This window comes from Heterodontus francisci, chromosome 15 (assembly GCF_036365525.1).
Source record: "Heterodontus francisci isolate sHetFra1 chromosome 15, sHetFra1.hap1, whole genome shotgun sequence".
Classification (NCBI taxonomy): domain Eukaryota; kingdom Metazoa; phylum Chordata; class Chondrichthyes; order Heterodontiformes; family Heterodontidae; genus Heterodontus; species Heterodontus francisci.
In genome coordinates, this window is record NC_090385.1 from 93,747,252 (window position 1) to 93,761,753 (window position 14,502).

At 41.6% G+C, this 14,502-nt stretch overlaps 1 protein-coding gene across 1 annotated transcript in view; it reads left to right on the plus strand.

The window, feature by feature from the left end:
- wdr44 (WD repeat domain 44) overlaps positions 1 to 11,549 on the plus strand; it is a 115,587-nt gene extending 104,038 nt beyond the window's left edge. The window contains exons 18-20 of the mRNA XM_068047854.1: positions 6,932 to 7,059; positions 9,618 to 9,743; positions 10,338 to 11,549. Of these exons, the coding sequence (XP_067903955.1) occupies positions 6,932 to 7,059; positions 9,618 to 9,743; positions 10,338 to 10,426 (343 nt within the window). The 3' untranslated portion in view covers positions 10,427 to 11,549. The remainder of the gene's footprint in view (positions 1 to 6,931; positions 7,060 to 9,617; positions 9,744 to 10,337) is intronic.
- The last annotated feature ends 2,953 nt before the right edge of the window (positions 11,550 to 14,502 follow it).

Here is a 14,502-nt window from a genome sequence, read left to right on the forward strand (position 1 = left end):
GTAAGGCTCACTGGCCTGTAGTTCCCTAGCTTATCCCTGCTGCCCTTCTTAAATAAAGGCACAACATTAGCTATCCTCCAGTCATCCAGTACCTCACGCGCGGCTAACGATGATACAGAAATCTCTGCCAGGGCCCCAGCAATCTCCTCCCTTGCTTCCCATAGCATCCTAGGATACGCTTGGTTATAAACCTTTAGCGATAGGTGTTGGGTACTAATTCATATGCCCCAAGGATAACGTTTTTGGTCAGTTCATAATTTGATGAACTCTCATCTGGCAACAGGGAATAAACCTCATGGGCTTTCTCAGTTAGCTTGCTTTGTAATAAAAGAGGCCAGGTCTCAGCTGGACATTTTAGCTGCCTTGCCAATTTCTCAAAGGACACAAAAAAAATTCTTCTACATCCTCCTCATTGAATTATGGAATTAATTGAGTTAGTTTTAACAATTTTGTACCCAGCCCTGAATTATGCTCCTCCATATTGGCCATCCTTTCACTGGGGTTACTCTTTCGCCCCCTAGTTAACTCAAGCTGCTTCAACTCTCTGTCTTGGCATTCCTTCCGGAATATTCTTTCTCTCTCCCTCTCCTCAAATTCAAGTTTCCTCTGTTCCAATTGTATTCTCTAAACTGTCTTCGTAAATGAAATTCCTCATCTCTGGAAACATTCTTGTGAATCTTTTCTGCACTCTCTCTAATGCCTTCACATCTTTCCTGAAGTGAGGTGCCCAGAACTGTATGCCACAGTCCAGTTGAGGGTCAAGCAGTGTTTTATGCAAGTTTAACATAACCTCCTTGCTCTTGTACTCTGTCCCCCTTTTAATAAAGCCTGGAATACTATATGCTTTATGAACTGCTCTCTCAACCTGTCCTGCCACCTTCAAGCACATATACACCCTGGTCCCTCTGCTCCTGCACCCACTTTGGAGTTGTATCCTTTATTGTATATTATCTTTATGTTCTTCCTACCAAAATGAATCACTTCACACTTCTCTGCATTGAACTTCATCTGCCACTTATCTGCCCATTCCACAAACTTTTTTATGTCCTTTTTAAAGTTCTATACTATCTTCCTCACAGTTCACAATGCTTCCAAGTTTCATATCATCGTAGATTTTGAAATTTTGCCCTGTACACCAAGGTCATGAATATATATCAGGTAGAACAAGGGTCCCAACACTGACCCCTGGGGAACTCCACTACAAACCTTCCACCAGCCTGCAAAAACATCTGTTAACCACTACACTCAGTTTCTTGTCACTCTGCCAATTCCTTATCCATGTTGCTGCTGTCCCTTTTATTCCATGAACTATAACTTTGCTCACAAGACTGTTGTGTGGCACGATATCAAATGCCTTTTGGAAGTCCATGTACTCTACATCAACAGCATTGCCCTCATCAAACCACTCTGTTACCTCGTCAGAAAAACTCCAGCAAATTAGTTAAAAACTATTTCCCTTAACAAATCTGTGCTAGCTTTCCTTAATTAACCATTTGTCTAAGTGACTTAATTTTGTCCTGATTTGTTGTTTCTAGAAGTTTCCCCATCATCGAAGTTAAACTGACTGGCCTGTACTTGCTGGGCTTATCTTTACAACCTTTTTTGAACAAGGGTGTAATGTTTGCAATTCTCCTTTCCTCTGGCACCACCCCTGGAGTGTAAGAAAGACTGGAAAATTATGGCCAGTGCCTCCGCAATTTTTCGCTCACTTCCCTCCATATCCTTGGATGCACCTCATCCGGTTCTGGTGTTTTATCAACTTTAAGTACAGCTAGCGTGTCCAATACCACCACCTTATCCATTTTAAATCCTTCTCACATATTGACTACCTCCTCTTACACAGTGACCTGGGTAGCATCTTTTTCCTTGGTAAAAGCAGGTGCAAAGTATTTATTTAATACCTCAGCTATGCCTTCTGCCTCCATGCGCAAATCCCCTTTTTGGTCCCCAGTAGGCCCCACTCCTCCTTTTACCGCCCTTTTACTATTTATATGCCTATAGAAGACTTTTGGATTCTCTTTTATGTTAGCTACCAGTCTCTCTTCCTACTCTTGCTCTGCTCTTATTTGCTTTTTCACTTCCCCTCTGAAACTTCTATATTCTGTCTGCTTTGTCACTGTATTATCCACCTGACATCTTTCATAAGCACATTTCTTCTTCTTAATCTCTATCTCTTTCGACATCCAAAAAGCTCTGGATTTATTTGCCCAACCCTTCCCTGTCATGAGAATATACCTTGACTGTGCCCACATTGTCTCCTCTTTTGAAGGAAGCCTGTTGTTCAGGTACTGTTTTTCCTGCCAACCATTGATTCCAATTTACCTGGCCAGATCTATTCTTACCCCATTGAAGTTGGCTTTCCCCTAGTTAATTATTCTTACTGTAGATTGTTCTTTGTCCTTTTCCATAGCCAACCTAAACCTTACGATACAATGATCACTGTCCCCTAAATGTTCCCCTACTGACACTTGATCCACTTGGCCCACTTCATTCAGAAGAACCAGGCCTCCTTTCTCATATAATAAAAGCAAAATACTGCGGATGCTGGAAATCTGAAATAAAAACAAGAAATGCTGGAAATACTCAGCTGAGTATTTCCAGCATTTCTTGTTTTTATATTAGTGCCTCCTTTCTCGTTGGACTGAAAGCATACTGCTGTTGAAAATTTTCCTGAACACACTCTAGGAGCTCTTGCCCCTCTCTGACCTTTACATTACTCCTATCCCAGTTTATGTTTGGATAATTTAAGTCCCCCATTATAACTACCCTATAATTTTTGCACCTCTCAGTAATTTCCTTGCAAATTTGTTCTTCATCTTTCCCACTAGTTGGTGGCCTGTAGACTACACCGAGCAATGTAATTACACATTTTTTTTGTTCCTTAGCTTCAGCCAAATAGATTCTGCCCTTGACTCTTTTGGGACATCCTCTGTCTCCAGCACTGCAATGCTCTCCTTAATCATGGGAGGCACCAACCCCACCACCACCCCGGCTTTCATAGAGTCATACAGCACAGAAGCAGGCCCTTCGGCCCATCATGTCTGTGCCAGCAATCAAGCACCTACCTATTCTAATCCCATTTTCCAGCACTTGGCCCGTAGCCTTGTATGCTATGGCATTTCAAGTGCTCATCTAAATAATTCTTAAATGTTGTGATAGTTCCTGCCTCTACCACCTCTTCAGGCAGTGCATTCCAGATTCCAACCACGCTCTGGGCGAAAAGAAAAATTCCTCTAATCCCCTCTGAACCTCCTGTCCCTTACCTTAAATCTATGCACCCTGGTTATTGATCCCTCCGCTAAAGGAAAAAGTTTCTTCCTATCTAATCTATCAATGTCCCTCATAATTTTGTATACCTCAATCATGTCCCCCCTCAGCCTTCTCTGCTACAAGGAAACCAACCCTAGCCTTTTCAGTCTCTCTTCATAGCTGAAACACTCCAGCCCAGGCAACATCCTGGTGAATCTCCTTTGCGCCGTCTCCAGTGCAATCACATCCTTCTTGTAGTGTGACGCCCGGAACTATACACATACACAGTACTCCAGCTGTGGCCTAACTAGCATTTTATACAGCTCCATCATAACCTCCCTAGTCTATGCCTTGGCTAAAAAGGCAAGTATCCCATATGCCTTCCTAACCGCCTTATCTACCTGTGCTGCTGCCTTCAGTGATCTATGGACAAGTACACCAAGGTCCCTCTGACCCTCTGTACTTCCTAGGGTCCTACCATCCATTGCACATTCCCTTACCTTGTTAGTCCTCCCAAAATGCATCACCTCACACTTCTCAGGATTAAATTCCATTTGCCACTGCTCCGCCCATCTTACCAGCCCATCTATATCGTCCTGTAATCTAAGGCTTTCCTCCTCACTGTTTACGACACCACCAATTTTTGTGTCATCTGCGAACTTACTGATCATACCTCCTATATTCACATCTAAGTCATTAATGTACACTTTCAACAGCAAGGGTCCCAGCACCGATCCCTGCGGTACACCACTGGTCACAGGCTTCCACTCGCAGAAACAACCCTTGACCATCACCCTGTGCCTCCTGCCACTAAGCCAATTTTGGATCCAATTTGCCAAATTACCCTGGATCCTATGGGCTCTTACCACCTTAACCAATCTCCCATGTGGGACCTTATCAAAAGCATTACTGAAGTCCATGTAGACTACATCAACTGTTTTACCCTCATCTACACACCTAGTCCCCTCCTTGAAAAATTCAATCAAGTTAGTTAGACACGATCTCCCCCTGACAAAGCCATGCTGACTATCCCTGCCTCTCCAAGTGAGATTAATCCTGTCCCTCAGAATTTTTTCCAATAGTTTCCCAAGCACTGATGTTAGACTCACCGGCCTGTAATTACCTGGTTTATCCTTGCTACCTTTCTTGAATAATGGTACCACATTCGCTCCAGTCCTCTGGTACCTCTCCTGTGGCCAGAGAGGATTTGAAAATTTGTGTCAGAGCCTCTGCTGTCTCCTCCCTGGCCTCACATAACAGCCTGGGATACATCTCATCTGGGCGTGGGGACTTATCCACTTTCAAGCCCGCTAAAACAGCTAATACTTCCTCCCTTTCAATACTAACATGCTCAAGTATATCAAAATCCCCCTCCCTGATCTCTGCACCTACATCGTCCTTTTCCATAGTGAACACAGATGAAAAGTAATCATTTAAAACCTCACGTATATCCTCCGGCTCCACACACACATTGCCACTTTGGTTCCTAATGGGCCCTACTCTTTCCCTGGTTATCCTCTTGCCCTTAATATACTTCTAAAATGCCTTAGGATTTTCCTTTATCTTACCTGCCAGTGTTTTGTCATGTCCCCTCTTCGCTCTCCTAACTAGTTTCTTAACTACCCCCCTACACTTTCTATACTCCTCTCGGGCCTCTGCTGTTTTCAGCGCTCTGAATCTGCCATAAGCCTCATTTTTTTTCATGATGCAATCCTCTATATCCCTTGACATCCAGGGTTCCCTGGACTTGTTGGTCCTACCCTTCACCTTAATGGGTACATGTTGGCTCTGAACTCTCACTATTTCCTCTTTGACTCCCACTGGTCTGATGCAGACTTTCCTGCAAGTAGCTGCTCCCAGTCCACTTTGGCCAGATCCTGTTTTACCATACTGAAATCGGCCTTTCCCCAATTCAGTACCTTTATTTCCGGTCTGTCTTTGTCCTTTTCCGTAACTACCTTAAATCTTCCAGAGTTATCGTCACTATCCCTGAAATGCTCCCCCACTGCCACTTCTGCCACTTGTCCAGCTTCATTCCCTAGGATTAGGTCCATTACTGCCCCTTCTCTTGTTGGACTTTCTACGTACTGGCTCAAAAAGCTCTCCTGTATGCATTTTAAGAATTCTGTCTCCTTTAAGCCTTTTGCACTAAGACTATCCCAGTTGATATTAGGGAAGTTGAAATCCCCTACTATTATTACCCTATTATTTTTACACCGCTCTGAGATTTGCCTACATATCTGCTCCTCTATCTCTCCGTGACTGTTTGGAGGCCTTTCCTATTTTTCCTAAACACCTTGTATCCAGGAATATTTAATACCCAGCCCTGCTCTCCTTTGAGCCAGGTCCCTGTTATAGCCACAACATCATATTTCGATATGTCAATCTGTGCCTATAATTCACCAGTGTTATTTTCCACACTCTGTGCATTCACATACAGGCACAGTAATCTTGATTCAAACTTCATTACTTTCTCCCTTACTCTGACCCCACCTAATAACTTATTCCATACTCTAGTGCTATTTATCTCTCCCAGTATTAGGTGCACCTTGGTATTCCTCTTTGATATTAGTTCCTGGTCCCCACACCCCTGCCAAGTTAGTTTAAACCCTCCCCAATAGCACTAGTAAATTGCCCCGTAAGGAACTCAGTCCCAGCTCTATTTCAGTGCGACCCATATGGCCTGTTATAGATCCCATCTCCCCCAGAGCCGGTCCCAATGTCCTAATAATCAAAAGCCCTCCCTCCTGCACTATCTTTCCAGCCACAAATTCATCTGCTTTATCCTCCTATTTCTATACTCACTTGCACGTGGTAGTGGGAGTAATCTGGAGATTATTTTGAGGTCCTGCTTGCTAATTTCCTACCTAACTCCTGACTGCAGGACCACATCCCTCTTTCTGCCTATGTCGTTCATACCAATGTGGACCACGACTGTTGGCTGTTCAGCCTCCCCCGCTCAGGTGACATCCTTGACCCTGGCATCAGGGAGGCAATACCCCATCCTGGATTCGTGTTTGCGGCTACAGAAACACTTGTCTATTCCCCTAACTATTCTCTGGATCTCTGCGTACTTTCTTCATACCAGACTGTAGTCTAGCAAATAAACTTTCATTGTAGGCCTGAAAAGAGCAGCCAATCTGCCCTTTTTTACATAAACATTTTTATGGCATTTTTATAGCTGATAATGGGCCTTATGCACTGAATGGTGTTGACTTTCATTTGGCAAAGACTTTGAAGCACTGATTGTATCTGAGATGTTATGAGGAGGGTGGGATTCCCATGTGGGTTTGCTTCTCCCTCTGGTGCTTCTGTTTCTAGTTCAGTTGCTCGCCTATGTGACAGATGGGCCTGTGGTGCCTGGAAATCAAGAACAACCCACTGACAGATGGAGATGGTGGAGTTGTGAGCAGCACAACTGCAGGTGAAATTCTGCATAAGATCTAGTGGTCTTCCTTGAACTGCCAATATTACCCTTGTGTGCACTGTGCTGATTAAACTGAAGCGAAGCTGAAAGGTAAATGGATATTACCTTTGGTGACCAGAAATCATTCAACCTGATCTGCATGATTCACACTTGCATTTAATGCTGCCTTGTTGACATGATTTTTAATTATTCCTCCAACCTCTCTAACATATGTATTTTAATCTTTTTACATGCTTAGTGATTTTTGTTTTTTAGTCATGACTACACTTACATAATAAGTGGATCTGAAGATCGATACTTTTATATTTGGAGCACTTACCATGATGTCAGCAAGTTTACTTCAGTGCGAAGAGATCGCAATGACTTTTGGGAAGGGATTAAAGGTAACGCAAGCTGATAAAACTGTAATCTCTTAAAGATGCATCACACTAAACTGATTTGAATTTCTCCATAAGGCTTTTAAGTGTTAGTCTCTTATTTTCTAAAGAGGTGAATCCTTTTTAAAGATCACTTAGATAAAGCAGGGGATTTAAGGAAAACTATTTTTAAAAAATTCTCGTCGATAATTGAAACCTGTGTCAATGGATCAGCTCAAACTTTCAAAGTCAAGTGATTGCAAAGAATTATGCTTATCTTTTTGATCTGTTTCATTTGGTTAAAGTAACTTTCATTTTAAGTAATAATTAGCAATGACATTGAGGGTCCTGTCTTGAAGGAACTCCTAAGCCTGACAGTGAGCGGAGGTGGATTAAAATTAGTGAAGAAAGTCATTAATCCAAGGCTGCCATATCAGCTGGGTATGTTAATCAGCTCCCTCATTCCAAGAGAGGGTCACCATACCTTTCAAATCAGTGGTTTGATATTAGCATCCCTTTCAAATAAAAAATACAGCAATGAAATAAGCAAAGAAGGCAGATATATATTGATCATTTATTGCTCAGTGTGAATGAGATGAAAATGAGTTAAAACCAGTGGATTTAGTTTTTCTCGGTTAATGTGCTGGTTGTGTATTTCTGAGGACGTTTTATAGGTTTGAGACCTCTGGATTTGTACCACATTTAGATTATAATACCCCTTTGGAACAAATATTTGTGATCTAACTGGGCTCCCTCGCTGTTTAATCTACATAATTTATCTAGCTGGGTAGATTGATGGGGAATCCTTCTAGGGTAGTCATATGGAAACTGCATTCTTGACCTTAACCTGGCAACCACAGACGATGGACCTGCAAAACTGTCTAGTCTTACTTAAATGGAGAACGACTGCAGAATTCTGAGGTGCAGAGGGATCTATGTGCTTGAGTCACAAAAAGTTAGTATCCAGGTACAGCAAGTAATAAAGAAGGCTAATGGAATGCTATTCTTTTTTTATTACAACAGGAATTGAAAATAAAAGTAAGGATGTTATGCTTCAGTTACAAATACTGTGTGCAGTTTTGGTCTCATTTAAGGAAGGATGTAAATGTGTTGGAGGCGGTTCAGAGGAGGTTTACTAGAATGATACCTGGAATGAGGGGGTTGTCTTATGAGGAAAGGTTGGACAGACGGGGCTTGTTTTCACTGGAGTTTAGAAGTGAGGGGAGACTTGATTGAAGTTTGAGATCCTGAACAGTCTTGACAAGATGGCTGTGGAGAGGATGTTTCCTCTTGTGGTGAGTCCAGAACTAGGTGGGGGGGCACTGCTTTAAAATTAGGCGTCCTTTTAGGACAGATGAGGAGAAATTTTCTCTGAGGATTGTGTGACTGTGGAACACTCTGCCTCAGAACGTGGTGGAGGCGGGGTCATTGAATATTTTTAAGGCGGTAGATGGGAGTTTGGAATTTGAGACACAAACAGATCAGCCCTGATCTTATTGAATGGCATAGTAAGCTTGAGGGGCTGAATGGCCTACTTCTCCTAATTCATATGTTCATATGTAGTCCTGCTGATGAAAATATTCCTGGAAAATCCCGTCCTGTGGATATTTCCTTCATTCCCTTGTGTGGGTGTCCTTAGTAGTTCCTGGCTAGCTATGGTGAGTCAAATGAAAGGAGTCGAAGACTTGGCTTGTTAACCAGGCCTGATTGTACACTTTCATTTGTAAGAATAGATCCCGCCAATGAGCTAATGTTTTGACCTTCACATGCCCTGCCTGGACAGATCAAGCACATGGGGAAAAACCCTACGCTCTGCCTTGCTCGGTGCAGTTTGTTGACTCTCCCTCCAGGTATTGGTGCTCAAGGATTTAACTCTTTTCTCATCAACTTAATGCATATTTCAATAATGTTGATGTATTATGCAACCTTGTTTCCTTTTGTTCAGAAAGATTGATTCTCTTTTCAGGAGGTTAGAAATGGTTTGAGGAGTGCTGCAATTACTGCAGTGCAGAATGAAATTATCTCACTTGTACTCAGTGACACCTTTGTTGGTGTCCCTGCTCACTGTTTCAGTCGCATTTTAGCTACCGCACTCTGCTGATGTCTCTAACTCTTCAGTCACACTGTTACCTCCTCTGCTGGTGTCTCCGTGTCACTCACTCTATTCACTCACACCTTTATCTCCTTTTGATGGGGTCTCTCTGTCACTCACTGTATTCAGTCACACCTTCATCTCTTCTCTGCACGTGTCTGCTATTGTATTCAGTCACACCTTTATCTCTCTGCTGGTATCTCTATCACTCACTGTACTCATTCACACCTTTATCTCCCTCTGAAGTCATGTGCTTCTCCAGGAACAGTGAATGCTGAAAACATCCTAGTACAATAACAATTCTTTTTTTTAACCTTAGAGACCAAGCTACTGTAATTTGTGTAACCATATTTTGAGCATTGCCAAATATGAAACCTTGCTCATACAGATAATGTGCCCTGCCAAATCTGTGCTTTGAATGCATGCTAATTCATTACATTAATTCAATACATTAATTCTGTAGTTAATTATAATCCGTTTTTCTGTTGTGTAGCACATAATGCTGTTGTCACGTCAGCAATTTTTGCACCAAATCCAAGTCTGATGCTGTCTGATGTCCCACAGGCAGAGAAAGCAGAGGGTGATGGCATGGGTGTTGATACAGATCATATACCTTCTGGTATGTTATCTATCTGTTTGATATGTATGCTGTAGATTGTTATAAACTAGTAAAGAGTGCACTCTTGTTTTATAAGTATCATTACCTATTTGGAGAATTTAGTATTGATGTCACTTTATACACACACTGAAGAAAATAGGAACATTTGAGTAATGCTGAAAAAAGAGTCAAGCTGTTGAAGCTTTTTGTCTTGCACTCATCAGGACAGACGCAAGAATGTCATATGTAGTGTAGCTAGAAGCTACGTATATTCATACATAGGGACCTGTCCTCTGCAGGCAAAAGGAACATGTCCAGGCATTGTGTCTGCCTTGAATTAAACAGTAACATGGAGGACAATAGTTCCCTGGTGCATTCTCCATGGCAATGCCTCAACCAGAGTTGACTTGCCAATGAATTAGTACCCTTTCCTCATGCAGTATAAATTCTTGCTCCCTTTGAAATTTGGCATTTGTAAGGAGACCTCATCTATATTTTAAGAACTTTTTCAGTTGTGCAGTGGTTTTAAAGTGGATGTGTTGCAGCTGTTGCATTCTTTTGAGATGTGCACATACTAAATACTGAGAGATCTGTCACTAATCTCTTCCATATCAGGTGCATTGAAAGCAGATATCACCGAAGTACTCTTGTCTGCAGATTTCACTGGAGCAATCAAAGTTTTCATCAGTAAAAAGAAGAACTGATTGCTTTCTGGCATTGTATTAAAACCAAATTCTGAGGTGGCACATTATAATCCATTGCAAACACCTTAGCTTTTAATTACCACTGGATTGAAGCAGAAATTGAAGTATTGCAATGGCCAACACTGTTATACACTTTATTTTGAACCTCAATAGTTAACATGGAATTTGTTTGGATATGAAGATCGGCTTTGTTGGCATGTGTTATTTAGTAGGAACCTGCAGAAATGATTGTAAGTATCCTTGTGTGGGACATAAAGGGCAGAAGACTTTCGTCCATTAAGTTCCTCTTTGTCCAAGTACATTATAGTAGTGTTTGCATATTGAAATTGTATGTCTGTGCAAGTTCTGGTCTGGGAATCAGTTATTAGATTTTCTGCTTCAAAGAATACAAATTTATTCAATAGATCATAGTCTGTCTTGTAAGGGAGCTGGTTAAAAATCACTGACTAAATTGTGCAAGTGTAACCAATAGTGAATGCTGTATAATGAAGTTCTGTTTAGTTGTGGCTGAACTGGTTTAACAAAGTACCACATGCATCTGTTCACTAGAATTAAGTCCATTTTAAAAGCTGATGCCAAGTCAAACTAATCACTGTGGGAAGTATAACTTCAATTCCATTTGCTGCAGCCGTGGAAGTGGGGAGGGGAGGCGGGGGGTGGTGATTGGTAAAAATGCTGTTGTGAAACTGAGTGCATTCTTTTAAGAGTGCAAGGATACTGATAATCCAGCCATATGCTTTCCTTCATTTTTTTAATGTTCAACTCCTGTGCTTTCCTTTTTTTCACTCAATGTATCATATTATGGATGTCAAATTTCCTTTTGTTTTCTCCAAATGTTATTTTACTAGAACTGGGTGGGATGAATCTTTGATCTTATTAAGACAATTTGATGTTCAAACAGTGTGTATATATAAAAAAAAAATCTTGAAATGGAATTTTTGTGGTAAATGGAGAAATTGTGTACTATTGCAACACAAGGCTCTCAAATAGGAAAGCCTGTGTAAATAAGACTATTCAGTACCAATGAAATAACATTTCTGGGTCTACAGTGCCAGAAAATGTTGTTGACGGTTATCAATGTCTGAAATAAGTGAAATATATAAATAAAGATTGCTTCAACAAATATTCTGGGCTCTTCAATTTTTTTAATGGCCACATCTGTCTGATGAGGAATAGAGTCTGGGTGCAATTGGCTTCCTCCTGAAACTCCGGCATCAAGTCTATATACAAACATACATATTAAACTTAATTGTGCAGAAGCTGCAGCAGAAACTGAAACACACCTGCTGTGTGTTGCGATTTTTCAGGTTCTTGAGAACTTCTTGCTGGGAAAGCATTGGCGTAGGCCCCAGGATGGTAAAGGAAAGCTGCTCTCGAGCAAAATAAAATTCAGCATCTCTACTGCTATGTTTGCCAAAATAGTGATCGTTCTGTTTCTTAATCCTGGAGTCACTTACATTCATGCTGTTGTAAAGGCATTTACTGCTTGCTGGGGCCCTTCTGCTTCATCCAGATGGCCATTATTCATCCGAGTATTGAAAGTGATGTCAATTGTTTATTTGGCTATAAGGGGTACTAAAGCTGATCCGGGCCATGGCCTCACTCCATGCCCTCATACACACTCTATCTAAGGCTTGTTATCTCTCCTTTTTCTTTTACCCTTCCTTGCACATGCTCAGCCTCCTTTGTGCGCTCTCCCCCTCTCACTTACATGCACTCTGCTTCCCTGTAAGACATATGCACACTTTTGCAATTGCTGGCTTGGGATTCTGATGCTACAGCTGAAATTAGCTAACTCTCATAAAACAGTAACAGCTTGCATGTATGTAGTGCCTTTAACATAGTAACATATCCAAAGGTGTTTCATAGGAGCAAAATCAAACAAAATATGACAGAGCCACAGGAGATATTGGGACAGGTGACCAAAAGCTTGAGGTAGATTTTAAGTACCATTTTAAAAGGGGAGAGAGATAGGTGGAGAGACTTGGGGAAGGAATTCCACAGTCTAGGGTCCAGGCAGCTGAAAGCATGGGTACCAATGGTGGAGCAATTAAAATGGGGAATGCTCAGGGAGGTCAGAATTAGAGGAGTGCAGAGATCTCTGGGTTGTAGGGCTGGAGATTTTTTTTGCTGAGCTCAAGTCTACAGAGGGTGCATGCTGGGAGGCCAACCAAGAGAGCATTAGAATAGTCAAGTCTAGAGCTAACAAAGTCATGAAATGAGGGTTTCAGCAGCAGATGAGCTGAAGTAGAACTGGAAATAAACAATGGTCGGGAGATAGAAGTAGGCAGTCTTGCTGATGGCTAGTTAATATATGATCATTAGCTCCTCATTGTCAAATAGGATGGCAAAGTTGTGAGCTGTTTGGTTCAGACAGTGATTGGGGGGAGGAAGGGATGGATTTGGTGACAGGGACCGAAGAAAATGGCTTCAGTTTTACCAATATTTAATTAGAGGAAATGGTTGCTCCTGCAGGATCGGAGATCAAGCAAGCAATGTGACAAATCAGGGTCATTGGAGGGGTAGAACTGGATTTCGTCAGCATACGTGTGGAATCTGATGCATTTTCGGGTAATGTTGCTGAGGGGCAGCATGTAGATGAGAAGTAGAAGGGGGGCAAGGATAGATACTTGAGGGACTCCAGAGATGGCTGTACTAAGTGGGAAGAGAAACCATTGCAGGTGATTCTATAGTTACGACTCGATAGATAAAAAGGAAACATATGATCTCGGAGCAGAAGTAGGCCATTCGGCCCCTCGAGCCTGCTTACCCATTTAATAAGGTCATGGCTGATCTGTTTGTGTCTCGAATTCCACACTCCTATCTACCCCCGAGAACCCTTGATTCCCTTGCCTGACAAGAATCTATCTACCTTTGCCTGAAAATATTCAATGACCCTGCCTCCATCACCACCTGAGGTAGCGAGTTCCAAAGGTACACAATCCTCAGAGAAAAAATTTCTTTTCATCTCTGTCCTAAAAGGGCAATCCCTAATTTTAAAACAGTGTTCCCTAGATCTGGACTCAGCCACAAGAGGAAACATCCTCTCCACATCCATCTTGTCAAGACTGTTCAGGATCTTATAAACTTCAATCAAGTCTCCTCTCAGTTTTGTAAACTCCAGTGAAAACAAGTCCAGCCTGTCCAACCTTTCCTCATAAGACAACCCGCTCATTCCAGGTATCATTCTAGTGAGGAAACAGGAAGTAAGTACAAAAGTGAATACAAAAAAATTGGAAGAAAAATAAAGGCTAATAGTAAAAGTACTCTGCAACCGTTTTCAAAATAAAGGAAGAGAATAAAATACCTCTCAATCTTATAGTTACAGAAGGGAAACTAAAAATAAATCAAGGAGGTACTGACTGAATTCAGTAATTCAGAAAAAAAAAAATGCCAATGGAGAAAATAATGAGGTTTATAAATCTCCAGGACCTGAAGGTTTCCATGCCAGGGTAATAAAAGAAGTGAGGAAATTGCAGAAACATTAGTTAAGTCTTTTGAAGCACTCTTGATTCTGGAATTGTGCTATTAGATTGGAAATTTGCTGATGTCACTCCATTACTTAAGGGTGGGACAGAAACACCAGGTAGCTACAGATGTCAGTTTAACACAGTTGTCGGGAAACATACTAGCATTTGTCATTAAGGATAGAGTGGCTCAGCATTTGAACACATGTACAAAAGGCTTTCAAAAAGGCTAATAGAATGTTGGCCTTTTTCTCAAGGGGACTGGAATACATAGGAGAGGAAGTTATGCCACATTTGTCTAGAGCCTTGGTTAGACCCCCGCTGGAGTATTGCATCTGTGCACCATATCTCAGGAAGGATATATTGGCAGTGCCCTGCAGATTCACTAGAATAATACTGAGGCTTAAAGCGTTACATTTTGAGGACAGGTTGCATAAACTTACACAAGATAGAAGGGGTGATCTGATTGAGGTGTTTAAAAAGTTTTTAGTATTTGATTAGGTAGATGCAGAGAATTTTTTTTTTTGGTTGGTGAATCAAGAACAAAGGGGTGTTAGAAAACTAGAGCAAGGCCATTCAGGAGTGAAATCAGGAAGCACTTCTTCACAC